Source organism: Eurypyga helias, unplaced genomic scaffold, assembly GCF_000690775.1.
Source record: "Eurypyga helias isolate BGI_N326 unplaced genomic scaffold, ASM69077v1 scaffold17197, whole genome shotgun sequence".
Lineage (NCBI taxonomy): Eukaryota > Metazoa > Chordata > Aves > Eurypygiformes > Eurypygidae > Eurypyga > Eurypyga helias.
The window spans coordinates 2,056-24,965 of NW_010261399.1; the positions used below are offsets into that span (position 1 = coordinate 2,056).

The window sequence follows — 22,910 nt, forward strand, 5'->3', positions numbered from 1 at the left end:
GGAGGGTGGGGAAGGGCTTTTTACAAGGGCCTGTAGTGCCAGGACAAGGGGTAACGGGTTTAAATTGAAAGTGGGGAGGTTTAGATTAGATATCAGGAAGAAATTCTTCCTGGAGAGGGTGGTGAGGCACTGGGGCAGGTTGCCCAGAGAAGCTGTGGATGCCCCATCCCTGGAAGTGTCCAAGGCCAGGCTGGATGAGGCTTGGAGCAACCTGGTCTAGTGGATGGTGTCCCTGCCCATGGCAGGGGGGTTGGAACTAGATCATCTTTAAGGTCCCTTCCAACCCAAACAATTCTGTGGTTCCTACTAACATACATGCATTGGGAAAGAAAATAAAATCAAAGGAATTCAGAGTGTAATAAACACACAATTGCATTAGGGGGCCAAAATTTAAAACTAAGAGGAACAATAAAAAAAGGAAAGTGGTGACTGGTGTTACATAGCATAGTAGATGTGTTTTGTCTGAAACCTGAAGTTCCAGACTGGATGGATCTTGGGCATGCTTTAGTAGCTCTTAGTGCTTGAATCATAACTGTTTCCTCTGTGGCCCCCATTATGGATTTCCTAAAGTGATCCTTAAGGGGTCCTTTAAGTCTTCAGGTTAGTAAATATGATGGTAGCAAATGCTAGGAAGCTGTGAACAGATTTGCCTGAATGCTTGTTCTGTGTTCTTCACGTGTCTCTCTTGGGCCCTGTGGTCAAGCTCTAGTACTTCTCCAGATGGCCACCAGACCTGTGTTTCTGTATGGTAAATGATCTGTGCTCTTTGTTTTGAAAGAAATAGGTGGAATACCCCTGGGGCTTCCCCTGGCTAATTGTATTCAGTAGGGTTTTGTTGTTTGCAGCTATAATTGCTTTGAGTCACATTCTTTATTTTCTCACTGGGCAAAGCTTCGTTTCAGTTCGTTGGACGTGTCTTCACACACTGCTCTCTGAATTTGAGGCAATCCAGCAATGGCCTCTTAAACAAAAGCCTTTGGAATATAAAGCACGAGTGTTTTCAGTCTCAGGAGTATTTTGCTTCTTCTTTCAGGTGTCCTGAAAAATGGCTGATGATATTGATATTGAAGCAATGCTTGAAGCTCCTTACAAGAAGGTGAGAAAATGTGCCAGTAAGGTCCTGTCTACCTTAATTTAGCATTATTCATGAAACTACTGCTGAACTGTAAACTAACATCCCTGGAGCCCTCATGATTTATCTTATTGGAGATGCATTACATGTAACTTACAAGTAAATATATACTGTTAATGTAATTATATTGTGCAGTAGTTTCACTTCAGCGTGATGAATAAATGCCCATCTATCTCTCTTTGTAGACTTGCCTAACGATATCTCACCTCTACTCCCATGAATTCACCTTTGATTCCAGTGTGAACTGTCAATCATAAGGTAGTAATTGAGTGACGTATCGCTGTACCGTGGTCCCCTAGGTTAAAAAACAAAACAAAACACCACCCAAAACGAATGAACCAACCAACCAAAAAAAATCGAAATCTAAAAAACCCCAACAAAACAAGCTCCCCAATAAAACCCAAGAAACCAAAACCTCTCCTAAAATTGCCAGGTCTAGTTTGGTATAGCAACAAGGTGAATGCAGTGGTTTGGGAAAACAGCAGGGTTCCAAGAATAACCTTTTCACCAGTCCCATGGCAAGTAAATATTTGAAGAGTCTGCTCAGTGCAAGAAGAGTGAGACTTGCTTTTAATGCAGAAGACTGGTGGCGGTTAATCTTTTAACAGGGCAGATGGAAATCAGTTGCTGAGTGAACGAATATATGGAAATTCTTGGATCCCTGAATAGAATGTTCTTAGCAAGTAAAAGACAGTATCACAGTCTGCGGTGTCATTCTAAAATAAGCTCTTGTATTCTTCTGTCCTAGTTGATTAATTAGGAAATGTTAATTTTTATGCAAAATTTTAATTAATTAGCATAGTGTTGTGTTTTACCTAAACCAGCAGCAAATGAATACTGTCTTTTTTGTTTTCACCAAATGATGGTGAAGTGTTAACGTTATGCATGCTTTAGCACTGGTTTTGCAAGAAATGTATATTAAGTTGCTTAGGAATTGTACTTTTGGTGTAATTGATGTGATTAAACTGTGAAGCAAGTATATAAATGATACAGCAGCTATTGGTAGTCTGTTCTGCAGTGTTTATTACAACCATGTCATGAATTTTGGATGAGCATTTGTAAGTTTTAAGTGGTATGTTTAGTTTATGTAATATTTAGCAGTTACGTTAAGTCTTGAAGAGAAATTTGTAAATTGTTATGTTAAAATTCTTGTGCCCTGGTTTAACATGGATATTTTCCATGTAAACAGGTATGGAAATAGGGAATGTTTAGGCTGGACTGGTGGATTATTGATGACTTTCTTGGGAGTCGACGTTACTAAAGCAGTGTGAATCCCTGTTTGCTTCAGGGCGAGATGTGTGACAGAGGTGACATCAAGCTCTTACAACCCTTCAACGAAAATGGGTGAAGATCTCGGGAATGGCATCGGTCACAGGAAATCCATAGTGGCTGGCTGCTAGTGTAGCCACTGGGGCTTAGGCAGACATATAGCCTTGGTACTGATCAGAGGGGCACACAAACCTGAAACTTCCTCTTACACTTTATAGAGATAACATTTAACCACTTGAGTGCTGAATTCTACAGGATAACTTGCTCTCTAAACCATGTAAGGAAGTATCTACAATTTATTATACGCTTTTAAATTATGTAAGTCTTGTATTTTGTAATTGTATGACTTAAATTTAAGCAGCAAAGTGGTTAAACATGCCTATATAAATTTTATAAAGCTTTCCACATTAAACTGTAAACAAGTAATTTAGTATTAAAATTCTTGTTTTGTATTTTCTTATTCCTATTCCCATTACCCTTTGACCACTTGAAATGTTTCCGCTTCGTCCTCATGATGTTCTTCTATCAACCCTGCTTAGGATGAGAACAAATTGAGCAGTGCCAATGGCCATGAAGAACGCAGCAAGAAGTAAGTATTTTCTCAGTTCTCTGCATTTGGGGGAAGGCTGATGATTTTTGTAGACTTGCAAATGCATGTCGTTAGTGTGCAGGGAAATAAAGTGGAAAAGCTTGATATTTACAATTGTTGCACCTGCAGCAATTATGGAAATTGTCTTTTGTTTACGAATGTAGTTATGCCGTTGTCACTGATGTCATCAGTTGTGGAAGCATTTAATGATAGTGTCAGATAAAAATACAGACTTGGTAGGTTCACAGATTCACAGAGTGGTAGAGGTTGGAAGGGACCTCTAGAGATCATCCAGTCCAACCCCCCTGCCAGAGCAGGATCACACAGAGTAGATCACACAGGAACAAGTCCAGGCAGCTTTGGAAAGTCTCCGGGGAAGGAGACTCCACCCCCTCTCGGGGCAGCCTGTTCCAGGGCTCTGTCACCCTCACAGAGAAGAAGGGTTTCCTCATGGTCAGGTTGAACCTTCTGTTTCCCAGTTTATGGCCATTACCCCTCATCCTGTCACTGGACACCACTGAGAAGAGCCTGGCCCCATCCTCTTGACACCCACACTTTGGATATTGATAAGCATTGATAAGACCCCCCTCAGCCTCCTCTTTTCCAGGCTGAACAGACCCAGCTCTCTCAGCCTTAATTCTTTTATCTTGCTTTAGCGGTGTAATGTATTTTGCATTTAAAACATGTATTTGTAGAATTTTATGTGATTTGGAACAGTTCCAGGCGTTTAAAGATAGAAGTGCTTGCTTTCCCCTCTATTTCCTTCTTCCATTCAAAAATTTCTGAAGTTTTTGTTCTTGATCTAAATTTCATAGAGTCATACTATAACCTCTTTAAAGAACCAGGGTACAAGCCCCCCTTCTTTAGGAAGCATAATTCTAGGGACTGATGACCCAAACAGTCTGAATTCAAATCAGAATTTTGAAGAAAAATGCCTTGCATAAGAGTCTCTTAAGTATACCAAATAAATGGAAGGTTTTTAATTCTGTCAAATAAATTCCTTACCTTACAAGCATCCTTTGCTGATGGGATAGTTGGTGTAGGAAGAACTATTAATTTGATAGTTGAATAAACAGTCACCAGTGCGTTTTGGTAACATACAGCTGACTTAAAAAGTCAGCATGTGTGTTGTCGTCTTCTGAAATCATCCAGGTGAAATGCTGAAGGGATCCAAAGAACTTTTCTTCCCAAATGGTGTATAAATATTTGGGAAATGAGGAGTCAAATTCCAACATCCAACTTTAAGTTGGCATATAATCTAAAACTGATGATACTATAAGTCTGTTGTAAGCAACACTCTGAACATCATCCTCATGCTAATCGCTGAGGCCCCTAAAACCCTGTCAAAAGCAGCTATTCCCAACATTTTAAGCTCTGAATTTTTATTGCTTAAAATACATATACATGGCATGTAAAACCTTGCTTTTCCTTGAGTGGCTAGTTTCAAAATATTAAGCTGTGATCTGAAAGAAAAGCAGTGGGTTTTAATTTTTAGAGTTGGTTCAGATCTTGGTTCATGGTGGGATGATGAAAACACTAGGATGTGTTTCAGTTCCTTTCCTTGGTTGCTGTAACCTCTCTGAGGCTAAAACAATGACATTTGTTATCTTTCTGGCCATGGTCCCCTTTTCAGTTTGGGCCTGTTGCTCTGTGTTTGTATTTCTAATTCAGAAAACCAGCAAACTAAAGGTAGAAACAACTTCTGTTGTTGTAAAATAGAAGAAAGTCAAGGTGTTTTGCTACTCTTAGTCTTGCAGTGTTACTTTTTCTGTGGAGTCTCACCTCTTTCTGCTTTCCTAATTGCACCTTCGTGTCTGTTTAGAAACGTTGCTTCTCTGGTATCTCCCCATTTCAGTTTGAGTCAGCAATTGCTAAGAAGGTCAGTTATTCCACTACTGCAATTCTCCAGTAGTAGGAAGCTTTTTGTCCTAGAATTTTAATTTGTACAGTTGTTGTTCCTGTAAATCTTTAAAGAAGGGACTGCACCATTTTGTGTGTGACTTGTGACAGCCTACTCTGTAGCTGCAGACTAAGGGCTTTAGGCTTTACGAGACTTCTTGCTTTGCTTATCTGTTCAGTTGTTTGGAATGTCAGTATCTAAAGGGATGTTCTTTTGTCTACTTCAGTTGGACAGTATGGAAAGAAGATTCAAACTATCATAAAACCCATAAACCACAGCAAACAACAACTTAAAACTCATGTTAGATTCAGTATGCAGCTTTCAGGAATTGTAAAATCGTACTAAATTTCTGTCTTAGAAATTGGAAGGGTTAAGAATCTGCAATTTTACTAGATGTTTGTACTATATGTCGAGTTGAATCATGATTGGGAGGCAGAATGTGGATCTTGGCTGGTGCGAGTCTGCATGCAGAGAGTCCTGCTCACAGGTGGATAGTGAATAGTTGCTATCTTTACTGAAGGCTGGATGCAGTTATGCTACAGGTAGTATTTTTTGGAGCTATTATGATAGTGTTAGAGGGCTTTAACTTGGGGAGATACTGGAAAAGTGATGGATCATAGGAAGGAGAGACACTATGTGTGCCTAAATGTCAAACTGCATTACAGTAGGAAGTGTGGTTAAGTGATGTCGATGGAGATTATTCTGGGTTTCTGGGTGGTGTCATCAGAGATTGTGAAACGTCTAATATCATGTTTTGAGGCACCTTCTCTGTCCATGTGGAAATATTAGATAAACCAATGGGGTATTGTAGATAAATAATCTATTAAAAATGAAATATTCCAGTTTTAAAACATGTTTCTCTTGAGAAATTAATACAAAGATAGTTTAAATGTGTTGTCGTAGGTGGAGATCGGAGAGCAAAAGCTGCTGGTGATGATGATGTTCAGTTAGGTGTCGTAGCTGAGAGATTTTTACTTAAGTAATTGAAACTAAGTACAAGTCTTAGTTTATACATGGTCATAGAAAGTTGGATGGATTAACCTTTTTAGGAAGGGAGGGGAGTGGCATACAAAATTTTTAAATAGATGAGTGAGCGCTTTGGAGAAAATACAGTGTATGTAGTGAGAAGGCCGAAAAGGAGGAGAGGGTAAAATCTAGTAATAGCAAAGGATGTTCTGAATTTCAAAAGTTTTGCAGCAAAGGTATTTAATCCCAAAATTTAGTTAGAGGTTAATTACTGTCTTAATTGATTGCGTGTGCATCTCTTTAATGTGTGTTTTATGTATACATACATATAAGTTTTAAAAACTAGGAGACTCTTAAGTTTTTATGGTCTGAGACCAAGATAGCAGAAAAACAAATTGCAGATAACCCAGTAGTAGTCTGCCAGGAATGGAATAGTGGCTTACTGGTATTCAGATAGGAGGTGTAATAGACTTATAGATTTTACAAGTTTAGATTTTCTAAGCAAAAATGTTTAAACTTAGATCTTCAGTTTGCCTCAAACCCGTAAGAGCCACAGATGAGAAAAGCTTATGAGTGGGAGTAGCAAGTAGGAAGCAAAAGTCGTAGGCAGTATGTTAAGACAGATGGCAGAGAATATCAAGAAAAAATGACCTTCCTTTCCCTCAGACTTGTATCTTCGTTTCTATTTTTGTTGTGTTTTGGTTTACTTGACTGTAAAAAATATAATTTATTCTTAGCATCTGCATTTGTCTTTCAAACATAGTTTAAATACACCATCAAGTGTATGTACAAGATTTAATGTGGGAAGTATTTTTTTCAGTCCTTTTACTCTTCCTGAAGCATTCTTTATTGATTACGAAATTAAAAAAAAAAAACTGCTTTGGAGCACTTCATGTTGGTCAGGATAAATTTTAAAATGTTGCTGAACAACCCATTTAATAATAGAAACCTGCAGAAATACCAACAGGTAGAAACTTTTTCTGATCACTGTCTGTGCTGTCAGGGTAGAGGAACTGTGGAATGTGAGGAAGTAAATAACACTGGGCTACATGTGTAACCAAGGTTGTGTTTGGGTGTGTTTTTTTTTCCTCAGGAGAAAAAAGAGTAAGAGCCGAAGTCGAAGCCATGATAGGAAGAGGAGCAGAAGTAAGGAACGCAAACGGAGCAGAGATCGGGAAAGGAAAAAGAGTAGAAGCCGGGAAAGGAAACGGAGCAGAAGCAAGGAACGCAGACGCAGCCGTTCTAGAAGCAGAGATCGCAGATTCAGAGGCCGCTATAGAAGTCCCTAGTAGGTTATTTATGTAGAGTTGCATGTGTGCTGCTTCAGTGTATGATGTGGAAGCTTGGAATTTCACACTAAATTGGTCACTAATAATCTCAAAAAAAAAAAAAGTGAGAGGCTAAGGTTTGAGGAGTGTCAAAAAATGTGGAGTGGAAAAGAGGACAGAAACGTACCCAGTTTCTTCTGCTGATGTTCATTCTTACATGAATGCAGAAAGATGCAGAAGCGAGTGAAAGAATGTGTACAGCTGAATGGAAAACAGTGTTTATCACAAAATTAAAGTAACGGAGTTGTCGACAGTTAGGACATGTATTCAGTGTATGAACCTGATGATGTAACTGTCGAAAATGGATAGTAGTCTGTGACAGGTTACAGGCTCGCAGAACCTTTTGCTTGTGTTACTGAAGCTTTTTGCAGCTGCTGTTGAACACTTACTGCATAAACACTTCCTGTGTTCATGAATCCACACTGGAAGCATCTTGTCTTAGCAAAGCCTGTGTGTTGCAAATGAGGCTGTGGAAGAATTATTCAGTTCCTTTCAGATCTTTGGCTTGATAGAACTTTTTACAAGAGCCTGTAGTGATAGGACAAGAGGTAATGGGTATAAATTGAAATCAGGGAGATTTAGATTAGATGTCAGGAAGAAATTCTTCCCAGAGAGGGTGGTGAGGCACTGGAACAGGTTGCCCAGAGATGTTGTGGATGCCCCATCCCTGGATGTCTTCAAGGCCAGGCTGGATGTGGCTTGGAGCAACCTGGTCTAGTGGAAGGTGTCCCTGCCCATGGCAGGGGGGCTGGAATTAGATGATCTTTAAGGCCCCTTCCAACCCTAACCATTCTATGATTCTGCTCTAAGTAGTTCCTGACAGTTGTAAATCACTTCTCAGAAAAGATATTTTCCTTTGTATTTATTCCGTTTCTGTTGTTTTGTATTCCTGCCCTCCCTTTTGCTCCCCATCACCTTTTTTTTGCCTTCAAAGAAGCAGAAAAACAGTGAGAACTGGGTTGTGTGAGTGTCTGGGGCTGCTGTTTGTGTCTGCTTTGTCTGGGTCTCATCTTGACTGTTGTCAAATCTCAGAATACAAGATGATGTCAGAAGCAGAGATTTGAAAAGGATGTGGTTCTCTTAATCATGGCATGTAATGTCACCCATGAGGGTGAAATACCTCTCAAGATGTTGGAGAAGACAGGGATTACCTTCTGGTCAATTGTGGGCTTGTACAGTTTTCTGCACATGAATGTTTTTCTAGGTGGCTAGTCCCAGTCAGGGAAATGCATTCCTTTGGGTACTCTTGGAACGCAAACAAATGAATGCCTGAGGTCTGAGGGTCTCATTTTGTGCTAAGTCACTTTGATGTTAGCATTTTCATAAGGAAAACATGCTGTAGCTCCTGGCTCTGCTAAGATGCAGTGGCATCCTGTGCTTCCAGCAGCCTGGCTTTCTTGGGGATCGTAGAGCAAATCAGCCCTGCTTGCACTTCGTCTCAAGTGTCAGGCCTGTGAGAGCCTCCGTAAAGTTGCTCTGGGCTTCAGCTTTGGAGATTTCATCTGTGCACAGTTGGAATGTTTTCTGCAGCTCTCTGGCACCTGTAGGATTAGAGTAGCTAGTTGGGGTGTGCCAGTTGCCTCCACTGTGACTCCAGACTGCCTCATAAGCAGAGAGCCCTGATCAAGATACTCAGCCTTCTGTATGTGGAGCCTGCCAGTCTTCTGACCTCCAGTGTGGTCACAAGGTGGTTTGGTAGCGAGGATGTCCGTCATCTCATGGCTTGTTTGGAAGTTGGTGCATTCCCCCAGCTGCATCAGCGGGGTTTGTTCTTTGTTTTTCCTGTTGTCACTGGGTGAGAAGGTACTTCACCTGGAGAAATTTGGGAGTTTCAGTGTTCTGGGCTGGCAAAATAATTTCCTCAAGTAGAGTTTGAAAGTATGGACATTACTACAATAACCAATGCCTGTTTAATGCAGCAAGATATGCTGTGCCAGGCATGTAAATGGTTGCAAAGGGTCTTAGTCGCTGTTGTGATACTCTTCAGTAGTTGTTCTGGGATATTTCTCTGGTATTGAGAGACAGTGAACAAAAGCTTAAGATAACCTGGTACCGCCTGAGGATACAAAGTTGTGCTTATTAGTTTGACATTGTTGTGTTCTCTGCTTCAGTTGCTGAAATGTTGCTTTCATTTAATCAAGTAGAATTTTAGCATTTGAAATAGTTTAGTGGAAGACTGGTACAGGGCAAGTGTGCTGGTACTGACTGTTGTTCATTTGTAGGTAATGGATAATGCTGCTGAAGTGATAAACATGCTAATGCATTCCAAAATTATAGTTTTGGCTCAGTGGTGTGAAAGAGAGGGAGTTCAGAAGATAGGAGGGAGAACTGAAGAGTCCTCCTCTGGATTCTTCAGTGCAGAGAGTCAGCTTTAAAAGCTGTGTAACAGGTGCTGATGTTCCGGGAGACACAAGTTCTGGAGATGAAGCTTCCTGCATTGCCAGCCTCCTTTGGATCAGATGCCTTTGGAGCTACCAAGAATGGTGCTTCCATATGAAGAAACCATCTCTGCGGTAGTGCCATCAGCTCAGTGTGTCAAAAGTGACTACCAGAATGCTCTCACTGGCTGTAGCATTTGAATCTGGAATCTCACCTTGGGCTGTTCCCACAGTTCTGAGTTGGTGTTACTTCAGGCAGCATTGTAGTTGACTGCAGCTTCTAGTTCATAATGCTTTGTGGCTGTATCTTTAACACTTTCTTTAATTTCATTTTTTACTCTTCTTTGTGTTCATTCTCATTTGCTTTATGAAGGTCCATTTTCAAGCTAATACCTCTAAAGTGAGTTATCTGTGCTGCTGGGGGTGATGTGGAAGCATCTCTGCAAGAGTGAGAAGAGAAGGTGTAGTATAGATGGCTATGAGGGAAGTGTGCGCCACAGAGAACTTGAAGACTTTGAATTTGTCATCTTTAAGCTTGAGAGAGTGATTAAATCTTTAAAATGGGTGACTGGCTTGCATTGCTTAGTGTTCACAGGGTTTTGCAACATTGTTGCTCTTGCATCTCTTGCCCCTTCAGGTTTTCACAGGTTTTACAGTGACTTTTATTAGGTGTCCTAGGGGAGAGAACTTGACCAAGTATTCTTGGTTAGACACCTGTCTGACAGATTGCAGCTGCTGCTGACGTACAGTGGAACTTACTTAGACTGTCCTGTTGCTGTTCTGGAGACAAGAATTCAGGCAGTGCTGCTGGGAAAACAGATGTAACATGAGGACTAAAAGTTCATTGTGATTCTCCTGGACTGCTATACAAAGCTGGCCTCGTCCGAGACACTTTTGTTGGATTCTTGGGTATTACAGAGCAGGTGAAAGCTGATATTTTACTGGCTATCTTCTGACCTGACAGTTGTTCTTGGACCATGTGGCATCACAGAGGTTTAGAAAAACATGTACGTAGCTGTGCTAAGGACTTGGTACATTTCACGTAAAATACTTCCATACGTGATAGCAGGAATTGGGCAACAGTTACAGAGTTCTTGGGCAGTAGGAGGAAAGAAGAAAATTCCCCATTAGATCTAAGTTTTTGCAAGTGAGTCTCCATAGAAAAACCCCAAGAAATGCATCCTGCAGAGTACTGTTGGAAAAGGATCTTCAGAAGCTGACTTGGGCCGTCACATCAAGCTATCCCCAGGCAGCTTTCTGCTCATTCTATTCCAGTGGTCTGTTACGGCTTTAGTTTGCTGGGGGTTTTTAATGTTTCTCCTGTGTAGTCATGTAAATGAACTACTGATTTGCCAAGAGTGAAAGTGCAAAAAAGATTTTTGGAGTTGTGGGTTGGTTGTGGGTTGTTTTTTTGTTTGTTTAGTTGGTTTTTGGGTTTTTTGACCTTAGAAGTTTTGCATGTGTTTGAAAACTGTTAATGTGTGTCTTCTCAGGTTATTTTCATACAGTTTAGACAAACACTTAAAAACTTTTTTTCACTGTTTCCTTAAAAAGTCATCTTGATCACTGACCATAATTTAATTGGTCTACATGTTAATATCCTGGAGTCACTGTCATTGGTTTCTCTTGCTGCATTTGAATTGAAATGGAGAACACCATGTTCTACATCAGGGGGTGGGAAGATGCATGGTAATCCCATCTCTGATAAGCCAGCCTCTGGAATTAGTACCAACATTTCCAGATGCAGCTTTTAGCAGTATGTGTTGTAGACATTGGAGAGCCTGAGTGGATGCTTTCAGCCGTTGTTTTTCTGAACTTGAGTAGGCAGTGGTGTAACCTAGGTATAAAAAAAGTCTGGCTTTGATCGATAGTGATCTCATCTCAACATGTACGTGTTTTCATGTCTTATTTTCTCCTTAGGTATTTTCTCTTAAGTAATTTCTAAATGGTTTTTTTCTTTATTTTTTTTTCCAGTGTTACACAGGGCCTTATTTCCGTTGCTTTAACCTGGCCATCACGGTTTTGGATCTTGGCCCACTGCTTCAACTTGTGTCATGACATGTTTAAAAATGGGCATCCTCCTCGTTATGGATGCTGAGTTTAACTATAAACATTACTGCTCCGCTGAGTAGCAAGAAGACGTTTATCAGACAAATTGGTTGGCTAAATGGATATAGTGAAAGACTCCCTAATGTCTTCAGACTGCTATGTCTTTCAGGCTGTTTTCACATCAATTTGTAGCCACAGCAGAGAGAATCAGTTCTGTGCAGATGGAAAGACAAAGCCCCTAGCATTCAGTCTGTGCAGCAGTGCCTCTGCCGTTTGGTGGATATGCAGGAAGAACATTAACAGGTGTTGTTCTTTGCCTTGTACCTACAAGGAGATCAGGTTCAGGGAGAACATGATAGGATGAATCTTAGTGTTTGTGTCACAGTCTGTTACCCTGTGCTGCAATAACTAGCAAGAGGACTGTCCTTAACATGGAAGCAGTGGGCAGATTGCCATTTGTTCTAACAGCCTCTGTGAAGCCTGGAGAACTAAAATTAGATTCAGCCAAGAGATTGGATTTCTTCTGTGGTGACATGTCTATATAAGGTTAACTGCTGGCTTAAATGGTTCTGTGTTTTGATGTTCAAGAACTGATGTTTAAGAACTTTACCTAAAGAAAGCTGCATTCAGGGATTTGTAGCACTTCAGTGGCTAGAGCCAAGACAAGCATTAGTGAATGTGTCCCTTGCAGATATCTGCAGGGAGCTACTTTGGTTTCCACTTGCGCCTTAAATTTCTTGAAACTTTGGATTAAAATGTTACACATGAGCAAATTGTCCTGCCAGCACCACTTTGCTCAAAATTCTGAGGCTGAGTTCCAGGCCATTGAGGTACTGCTCTGCAGTCAGAGTAATCAGTAATCAGAGTATGCACATGGAGGGGAAAACAAAAGCCCCCCAAAACCCACCCCGAGACATGTAAAGAAGATCACAGCAGTAACTGTAGCTCAGAATATTTTGCACATTAAAATGTGTCATGTCTGGCTGGCTCATGATTCAGTTCTTTCTTGGAGTCATGCATATTCTGGGATTTGGGGATGCAGGCGAAACTGAGCAGGGAGCATATTCTGTGCCTTATGATTGAGTTCTGCATGTAGCTTATGCATGCTGTGGGTGCTGCTGGTAGAAAATGTTTGAGTTGAGGTGGAAGGGTGGGTGAGCAGTTGCAATGTAATATGGGTACAGAGAGGAAATCTTGAATTTGAGTACTCTTGAGTAATGTCTGTCTCTGCTTTTGCCGTAGCTCTGGTCCAAAATTCAACAGTGCCATCAGAGGGAAGATTGGTCTGCCTCACAGCATCAAATTAAGGTTTCTGAGTTTTCTTTACTATTTATTACATCATTAATAGGCTTTGTTTAAAAGCAGACTGGTATATCTGAAGGTTTTCTTATGGTCTTGTTGGTCTCATTACAGCAGACGGCGCTCCAGAAGCAAAAGTCCCTTCAGGAAAGACAAGAGCCCTGTTAGGTAGGAATTCTTACACACATTTGACTTCCCCCCCCGTTGAAGTTGGAAAAGTAATGGTGAGATAATGCATGAGTACTTGCTCTCCAGCTTATACTCAAGTAATGCTGGGATTCATTCAGGAAGCCCATGAGAGGAGAGCATTGAAAATATGTTGTTTCTCCATGTCTTAAACTATCTCCCCCCATACAGCGCTTAACTGTAAACAATGTCAGTTTGCAAAAGATGTCTGTCTTTGCTTTTTGTGTTTTTGTAGTCTCAATGTTTTTCCTGTTAATTGTGATTTAAATCAGCTAGTGTTTCTGCTAAATCTTAGTTGATATCCTTAAGTATGGAATGGAAAAGTATGGTACAAGTGCTTCTTTTTCCTGTTCGGTATGTATTGATGTTTGTAGATGAGCCAGGTACCTTTGCAATCCAGGAGCTGCTGATCTGTTCTTGGGTGTCTCATTTAAGAGAATCTGATTTAGAAAGCTGCTAATGAGATCATACTCTAATGCAGTTAAAGTTAACCAATCTTGCTTTATTTTTTTAATTACTAGCGAACTCCTACTGAGATGATTTAGTTTAAATTTTTCTTAAGTGTTTTCAGTTATTTTTAACTTACAAAAATATGAAGACATACTACATATCTGGAAACTCAGTTCAGGATCCAGCATGCTAATTCTCTCGTGTGCTAAGTACAAATTAGAGTTCTTAAATTTAAAGCTTCAGCACCTTAAAAGTTGTGCATCTAATTTCAGCTAATAAACGGTATAGAAATAAAACTAATCTAGTGCTTCTGGTGTCAAGGATTAAAATACTTATTCACTATTTGTACTTTTGAATGGGTTAACAAACTGAAAATATAATTTGAGGACTGAGAATTGTGTTTGTATAGGTGTCATATTGTTTATGCAGTGGCTGTAGTGACTCTGAAGTGACTGGGTAAATGTAAGATTTTTGTTTGCAAAGCCACAAAAAATTGTAATAACTTGTCTGAGAGTTCAGACATTTGGGCTGTGCAGATTAATCCCATTTGCCTTTGTTTTCCTGACCTTTCATCTTTCTGATTGCAAGCTCCCTAGTGGTAGTGTTACCTGTTCTGGACAGTAGCAAAATGTCACCTCTGTTTAGTTGGGGCTTCTGTACTTAAAATACAATTTCACAGTCATATTTAATGCTTACAGTTGAAATGGGATGCTTAGTCATGTTAAAGTAATAAATATAGTATTAGTATTGGGAATTCCCAATTCCCTTCAGTTACTCAATGTTGTCTTCTATAATATGGCAGGTCTTTTTTCCCCATCAGACTTTGAAGTACAGATTATTTGAAATTCCATGCATGGTCATAATTCAGATTATTTTCTAACTGAACTCTCCTCTTTCCAGAGAACCTATTGATAATCTTACCCCTGAAGAGAGGGATGCTCGAACAGTGTTCTGCATGCAGCTGGCTGCAAGAATTCGACCAAGAGACCTGGAAGAATTTTTCTCTACAGTAGGGAAGGTAATTAATAAATAAGGAGGTTAAATGATTCTGAACACTTCCTCCAGATGATGTAGTACACAGTTGATAGTCTGCAGAATTGTAAACAGTTGGCTTTCTGGAGCTTCCTGTGCAGGTGAGAGAGGGGATGAATGACAGCCAACTAATACTTAAAGGCTCTGAACACGAAAATGTAATTCATCAGGAGTTCATTGTGCAGCATGTGATGTGAAGCAAAATGTGGCAATGCAATTCTGATTCCAACTACTTCATTTTTCACAATTTTGTCTTTTGCAGATAGGTCTGCCAGTTACACTGTAATTTAAAAATTATTTTAATGTAATTTCAAAAACTTCATTCCGTCAGCTGTAAGGTTGCAGCTTGAACTATTACAGTGCTGCAGAGTATTCTGCTGTCCCTGGTTCTGTGGCATACTTCATTTTGACTTGGAATGGCAGCTTTTAATCCTAGTTTGCCTCTGGGGTATGTTTAAGTCAGCTTTATGCTACTCCAGATGTGCAGTGTAAATACAAAGGCGTTGACTTGGCAAATAACTGTCTGGTTATTAATACCTTTCTGAGAAATGGACTGCATTAGTTTGTTTTTTTCCCCGTTATCTCTGAAAGCATTTCTAAACTTGCGTTTCAGGTTCGTGATGTGCGAATGATTTCGGATAGGAATTCCAGGCGTTCAAAGGGAATTGCATATGTAGAATTTGTTGATGTTAGTTCAGTGCCTCTGGCAATAGGACTGACTGGACAGAGAGTCTTGGGTGTACCAATCATAGTACAAGCATCACAGGTAAGGAGTTGTAATCCTCCTCTTTACTCGTGTCAAGTGGTTCTTCTTTTATTTTGTTGGAAAATGTACTGTTTGAAAATTTGCTTGCTGTTGAACATTTGGAAAACCATAACAAGAATGATTATTTGAGCTAATTATAAATGGGCCTTTGTTTCCCATAGTTGACAGGCAAATTAAAGCAGTTCAGAGTGATAGAAATGCGTTTGAAAATACAGATGTTAAAGTAGTAGTAATGAAACTGATAGTGTCACAGAATTGTAGTATGTATTATATGCGCTTTCCAGCCTATATAAGAAGTGTTATTTTACTAGATACAATCCAGAATTCTGCTTAAGTCCTTCAGTTTGAAGGCTTTTGGAAGCTGTGTCTCTGTACTTGGTCTTTGATTTTGTAGATTTTAAGTTAAAGACTGGTGGATGGCATGCAGGTTATACAATAACCTGTCTTTTTTTGTGAATCTGCTAGTTTTAATCTGGTGATGTAAACCGCTTATGTTAGGATATGTTATTAGATTCTGGTAGAAGATGAGTGTTTCTTCTTTTTTCCTTTTCTTAGGCAGAGAAGAACAGAGCAGCAGCAATGGCAAATAATCTGCAGAAGGGCAGTGCTGGCCCTATGAGGCTCTATGTGGGATCATTACACTTCAACATAACTGAAGATATGCTTCGAGGAATTTTTGAGCCATTTGGCAGGGTAAATTTTAATTTGGCATGTTGCATTATGATAGTTTATCTGAAAAACGTAGGTTAGTTGTAGAGCACTCAAAGCTTCTGGAAATCACTGTTTCACACATGGAAAACATTTTGTTTCTTTCTCCTGTGCCTGTACATCCACAAGGTTTTAGATGCATAGTTAGTGTTGGAGAAAAAAATGAAAGTTTTCAGTGAATGTGGTCCAGTGATGATTTTGGGTTTTTTTTTAGAATGGCAGGTCTTAGGAAGGAAAGCTGAGAATTCAGCAAGTACCTGAAATTACAAAAGACCCTAAACAATCCAAACTAAAAATCCCTATGTTACATCCTGCTTCTGCAGCTTGTAAATAATCCCTCCCCCCTGCCCTATGATTGAAATGGGGGACCCCCAATTCACACAGGTTAAGAATACGAACTAAGTTCTGTTCACTGTGAATGTTGTGGTTTCATCTGTTTCTGAGGATTTTTGCTTAAGTTATAGCTCGTGTTAGTACCTTGAGCTAGTGACGAGTCCAGTGCAGCTCTGACACAGGCCCCTTTTCACTCCTGATCATTAATGATCATCTCTGCGGCATGGTGATGTTTTCGTAGGGAGTTTTGGAGCCGAGCAGATCAAATGTGAAGTTGAGTTGCCATAGCTGTTAGCCCTGCTGTGCTAAGGTGTTAAGGGTTATGTCATTGCTAGATAGGGAAAAAGTAAAGATACCTTTTTTCCACGAAGCAGTTTATTATCAAGTCCAATTTTTTTCATACTATATTTGCATGTTACCCCTGCTTCATACATCCTGTAGCAGTGCTTTTCAGATGCTTTATACAGATTCAGTATGTGTGTCCCTTAAATTCTGTAGTGTTAGAGCCTGGAAAATTGCAGCAATTATTATATTATAATCCACATGGTGGTTTTGGTTTTTTCTCAAGGTGTGGCTGTAGGATTAATGTAGTTTAGAAGGCTTACATGTAGAGCTGTGGAGGTTTTTGGAGTATATGGAATCAGCAGCAGTCTTTAAACTCAGTTCTTCCTCTTATTTATGTGTTGCTGTCTCTTAGCAATGCTATTTTATGGATGATGAGTGACTTGCTAATATGTTTTAAATTCAGTAACTGTGAACTAGGAATTCCCATATGCCAATAATTTACTTAAAACATGCACCTTTTTCTTAAATCTCCTTGTCAAGTCATGCAAACTGCTTTTCTGACCTTCTAAAATGGAGTTTCTTGGTACGTAAGATGGCATGACTGTAATGTTTCAGTTAGGTTAGGTTTTGATGATGTCTGTGCACTCATTGTCTGGTAGCATCACAGGATCACTAAGGTTGGAAAAGACCTATCGGATCAACCACCAACCCAACACTCCCATACCCACTAGACCGTGTCCTCAAGCACCATGTCTGCATGTGCCTTGAGCACCTCCAGGGATGGTGACTCCACCATTTCCCTGGGCAGCCTGTTCCAGTGCCTGAGCCCTCTGTCAGTGAAGAAGTTTTTCCCAATATTGAATCTAAACCTCCTCTGACACAACTTGAGGCCATTTCCTCTTGGCCTGTCACCATTTACCTGGGAGAACAAACCAGCACCCGCCTCCCTACAACCTCCTTTCAGGCAGCTGTAGAGAGTGATGACATCTCCCCTCAGCCTTCTCTTCTTCAGGCTGAACACCCTCAGCTGCTTCTCATCAGACTTGTTCTCCAGACCCTTCCCCAGCTTTGTCACCCTTCACTGGACATGCTGCAGCATCTCTGTCCTTATTGGAGTGAGTGGCCCAAAACTGAACACAGTACTTGAGGTGCAGCCTCACCAGTGTCCAGTACAGGGACACAATCCCTGCCCTGCTCCTGCTGGCCACACTGTTCTAGATACAGGCCAGGATGCAGTTGGCCTTCTTGGCCACCTGGGCACATGCTGGCCCATATTCAGCCAGCCTTCAACCAACACCCCCAGGTCCTTTTCTGCCTGACAGCTTTCCAGCCACTTGTCCCCAGGCCTGTAACACTGCCGGGGGTGGTTGTGGCCTAAATGCAGGGCCTGGCACTTGGCCTTATTGAACCTCATACAAGTGACCTCAGCTCATGGATCCAGCCTGTCCAGGTCCCTCTGCAGGGCTCTCCTACCCTCCAGCAGATCAACACTTCCACCCAATGTGGTGTTCTCTGCAAACTGACTGAGGGAGCGATCAATCCCCTCACCCAGCTCATTGATAAATATGTTAAACAAGACCGGCCCCAAGACTGAGACCTGGGAGACACAAATGTTGTGTCAGGACCAAGCCTCTGCCTGTAGCTAGGCTCGGGATAAACTGTACATAACCCTTATGTTACTGGCTTCTGTTTTGGTATGAAAGTGTGTATGTAGCTGCCTGTACACTAATTTTGACTTAAGGAATGAGGAACTGATTTAAAAAAAAAATAGTAGTTTTAGTCATACATGTATATTTGGCAGGGCTGTATTCAGGGTTTGTTTTGTTTTCTTGTGGTTTGTTCTAAAATGTCTGATCATAAATATATTCTTATTTTTAGATTGAAAGCATTCAGCTGATGATGGACAGTGAAACTGGACGCTCAAAAGGATATGGATTTATTACGGTATGGCTACAACTGCCAGACTCCATAGACAATTTCTGAGTGTAACCTTCCCATGTAGCGATGTAGCTTGCTTGGCAGTCTCTGTTAAGTCTCATCTTAGAAATGTCATGTTGCAGGCCATGCAACAAGGGCCTTTTTCTTTGTTTCTGCCAGTTCTCTGTGGGTATTATGGTTGTAACACTCCCATGTTCAGAATGGAATAGTATGCTTTGGGGTCAGTGCTTGGTAAAGCAATGCTGTCTTCTGCAGGCAAAGACTGGCATTTTCACAGGGCTATGAAAGTGATTGAATCTGAGCTTTTTGGGGGAAATAAAATTTTAGAGGCTAAAACTTTCAGTTGAAAACATTTTTCCTCTTTGTCCTCAGATACATAATTTTGTGAACTTCTGATACTTGACTGACATGGCAGTTAGTTGTGGGGAAAAAAAGTTTCAGCTGGCAACTTGGGAACTTGGGAGACAAATGAAACCAGACTAATTAGATAACAAATATTTGATGGTTTTAGCACTGACAAAATATTTGTATATTTAATTTGATGGTACACAGCATAAAGTAGAATGTCTGTTAGGAATAGCCAGTAAATGCATGGCACTTGCAAAGGAAATGACCATCATTCTTGCAAAATGTTGAAAGAGAACCACAGCCATGATGTCTGTTGATCGCCGCATCTACATGTTCTCGTTTCAACAGTAACACATATTTAAATGTGTTCTTATCTAAACATGAGAAAGTGAGTATCCAAACTTGTGTGAATTTGGTTTAAATGAAAAATAGGGAGCATATTGAAGTTAGCTGATAGCTATTGGTATCTTAAATGTAGTGTTTCTCGTGTTTATATAACTGTGGATATTATTATACTGTAGAAGTGTTGCAGAATACTGTAGGCAGTATTGCTGAATTTGTATTTTTCCAATCTACAGTTCTCGGACTCTGAGTGTGCCAAAAAGGCCTTGGAACAACTCAATGGATTTGAGCTAGCTGGTAGACCAATGAAAGTTGGACACGTAACTGAGCGCACTGATGCTTCCAGTGCTAGTTCGTTTTTGGATAGTGATGAGTTGGAACGGACTGGAATTGACTTGGGAACAACTGGTCGCCTTCAGTTGATGGCAAGACTTGCAGAAGGTATGTGTGATGATTAATAGGACATGTATGTAAACACAGAAGTTTGCAGTATTACACCCCACAGAATATTATGCTAAATTCCTAGAGTGGTACTTTGAAGCTTTTGACAACAGCAAGATTTTTGTTGCTGCATCCCTAACTGAGTGAAAAGTGCTTGCCTCAAGGCACATTCCTATTCTCTTCTAGGTACTGGCTTGCAGATTCCTCCAGCTGCACAGCAGGCTCTGCAGATGAGTGGGTCTTTGGCATTTGGAGCTGTGGCAGGTAAGAAATGATGACTTATTTTTCAAAAATACTTTTGTGCTTTATAGTTTTGGGACAAGAGATACTTAACTACGTTTTGTGATCTTTTAAAATGAGAAGTATTACAGCATGTTTTACAGACTGCAAAACCTTGCAAATCCATGAGCAAATGAACAGTGGCAGTATACGACAGCTTTGATGGATGTGATTCACTTTGCATTAGTGTTTGCAAATCTGTTGTAGTTCACTTAACTCATCCCATGCTTTCCTCTCTATCTTTATTATTCCCTGTGCTAATGGGGACTTTCATGTTCTACTGCAGTTTAAATGTTGACTGTTACAAATGGCAGACTCGTAAATGGAAGGGGTTGACTCTTCTTGGGGGGGGGGAACCCACATACAAAACCCCAAAACCAGCTGTAGCAGGACAAGAAGGTTACTAGGATTTTGAGGGCCGTGACCACGAAGCGTACAGTAGTGTTAGTTTATACAGTGTATGTCGTGGTGAGGAAGGACACTGTGCCCCAGGGAATTGGTGTGTTGCTTGAAATCTGCTATGGTTTGTGTGTTCTGCACGTGGGTATGTTGGAAGTGTTACTGGGACTTTCTTTTGTTCTGAGAGGGAATGGAGCTGAGGATGTGATTGCTGTTGCTAGTTCATAGCTGGCCTGAACAACAAACTCTTCAAGAGGGCCTCAGAACTAGAGAAAGGAGAAACTTCCTGTAGAAGATGAGGAATTTACAGAGTGGGATTTCTTCTTGTTATATTTTATTAATAGAAGAACAAAGGGCATGAAGCTGTCATAGCAGTAAAGACTTGAATGTCACAAATAACTAGGTGCTGGAACGTGTGGGAAGTGTCAGAAAATCAAGAAAGAACAGACATTGTTTTGTTTTTCTTCCAGCAGAGTTTGTGACAGTGAGTCAGATCTAGGGTACACCTGAATCATGTGACGGAAGTGCAGGTGCAGTTTTGAGGAGAGCACACGTGAAACTGCAGGCAGTTGCTAAAAGACCACAGTAGGATACTTGTGTAGGTACACCCTGGGGAGGAAAATGAACGGGCTAGTGAAAAGAAAAATGCAGGTTGAAGAACAAGGTTTTTTCTATGTCAGAAGAAAAAGATGAGAGAGACAGTGGTAAGGAAAAAGCCTTTCAAGTTCAGAAAGAGAAGGAAAGGTAAAAACCACTAAAAATAGATCACCTTTAAGGTCGGGGATAGTGGTGCAACAGTCTTGCTTGGAAACAGGTGTAGTCAACGAGGAGGAAACAGTTTTAAAAACACCACTCCTTTCCCCAGCCCCATGCTTAAACAAGCCAAAGAAATCCGAACTCCCAAATCAGGAACATGGGCAAAAATGTCTGGCATGGCTGAAGTATTAGGGTAGCATGGAATCGGTATGAGACAGCATGGCTGTAGAGGAATAAATGATAAGGTTGAATATAGGGTTTTTAAGAATGTGCATATTTAGAAACTAGAAATATAAGTGGTAGGAGCATGGTTTATTCCACTTGTTTTGTACAAAAGGAATAATGCAGACGTGCAACTGAGGTAACTTTGGAAAAAGATAAAGCTTTTTACTTTCATAGACATGAGCTATCCCCAAATTGAGATTTGGTTATGGATTAAAGGTCTCTTTACTCTTGTTAGAGAAAATTACTACCGGGAATTATGTCATTATGGGAGACTTTAACTTCCCTGATACAGATTGGAGAAGAATTGCTAGTAATAATGGTGGGGCCCAGATATTCCTGGATGTGATATCCGACAAATTTCTTCATCAAACACTCACTGACTCATGAAGAGGGGATGCTATTTTAAACTCAATTTGGTAAGTAATGAAGACGTTGTGGATGAGAACAGAAATTACCGTTGACTTGAGGGATCATGAGCTGCTCAGGTTTAAATGGAAGCATAAACAAAATAGGTCTGTACCTACGGCTTCTGGTTTCAAAAGCAGTGGTTGAAGAAACAAGGTAGTAAAGTCATCTGCTCTGAACAGCTTGGGTGTTTGAACTGGCAGGATGTGAAAAACCTCTTCAGTTCCAAATTGCTAGTGCTATATTGGATCTGTATTCCGCAGAAAGAAGAAACAGTCCTCTTACAAATGGGCTCTACACTGAACTGGGTGATTAACCACCTCAAAAGAAAGGAATAAGCACAGAGTCTGTGAAGAACAGGAGAAAGGATTGATAATAGAACAGTAGTTTTAGCTTGGGAAAAAGATGAAGTAAGAATTACCTGCCAACAGTCACGTTGAGGTAGACCTTGGTAAAAGACATGGAAGCATAGGTAAAGGCTTACCAACTCTTCAAGGAAGCAGGGCTGAGGTTGAATGAATAAATACTCCTAAGGTATTTCAGAATAATCTCATTGCCTCAGTTTATAGTGGGGACACCAGTTAAGATGTTTGGAGTTTGAGGAAGGGAAGCTAGAAAAAAAGTTGTTCGCAAGGCTGGAAGGAAGAGCTGAGCGTACGCAGTTCAGAAGCTAGAAATAAAGATTAAAATAGAAAAAAAGTTGTTCACAAGGTTAGAAGCAAGGCTGGAAGGAAGAGCTGAGCGTACGCAGTTCAGAGCTAGAAAGCTCCCATCAAATTCATGAGGGGATAGGCACGTGAAACATGAGGTCTGATATCTGGTATTGTTGATGAATATATCGAGCCTGTGATACAATACATACCTGGAACATCTAATTCTGAATTGCCCACACTTAAAAGGAAGGAAGAACACCATTACCTTGCCACTTCCCAGTTCTGTTACTCTGACTTCACTTCTCTCCTTCAAAAGCCATACTAAAGATGGGTAAATTGGAGAATATTATTGAAGTACAGTCTCCTTCCGGAGAAACTGCATTTAAAGACTAACACGTTTGATACCACTGACTTTCCTAGATAGAGGAGCAGTAGTAGAACTGTTCTTCCTGAA

The 22,910-nt window shown here is 40.5% G+C and overlaps 1 protein-coding gene across 1 annotated transcript in view; it reads left to right on the forward strand.

Moving 5' to 3' along the window:
• Positions 1 to 1,045: 1,045 nt before the first annotated feature.
• Positions 1,046 to 22,910, forward strand: part of RBM39 (RNA binding motif protein 39) — a 30,618-nt gene continuing 8,753 nt past the window's right edge. The window contains exons 1-11 of the mRNA XM_010155368.1: positions 1,046 to 1,096; positions 2,941 to 2,990; positions 6,950 to 7,144; positions 12,854 to 12,919; positions 13,025 to 13,078; positions 14,447 to 14,564; positions 15,192 to 15,344; positions 15,900 to 16,037; positions 18,549 to 18,614; positions 19,535 to 19,739; positions 19,926 to 20,003. Coding sequence (XP_010153670.1) covers positions 1,046 to 1,096; positions 2,941 to 2,990; positions 6,950 to 7,144; positions 12,854 to 12,919; positions 13,025 to 13,078; positions 14,447 to 14,564; positions 15,192 to 15,344; positions 15,900 to 16,037; positions 18,549 to 18,614; positions 19,535 to 19,739; positions 19,926 to 20,003 — 1,174 coding nt within the window. The remainder of the gene's footprint in view (positions 1,097 to 2,940; positions 2,991 to 6,949; positions 7,145 to 12,853; positions 12,920 to 13,024; positions 13,079 to 14,446; positions 14,565 to 15,191; positions 15,345 to 15,899; positions 16,038 to 18,548; positions 18,615 to 19,534; positions 19,740 to 19,925; positions 20,004 to 22,910) is intronic.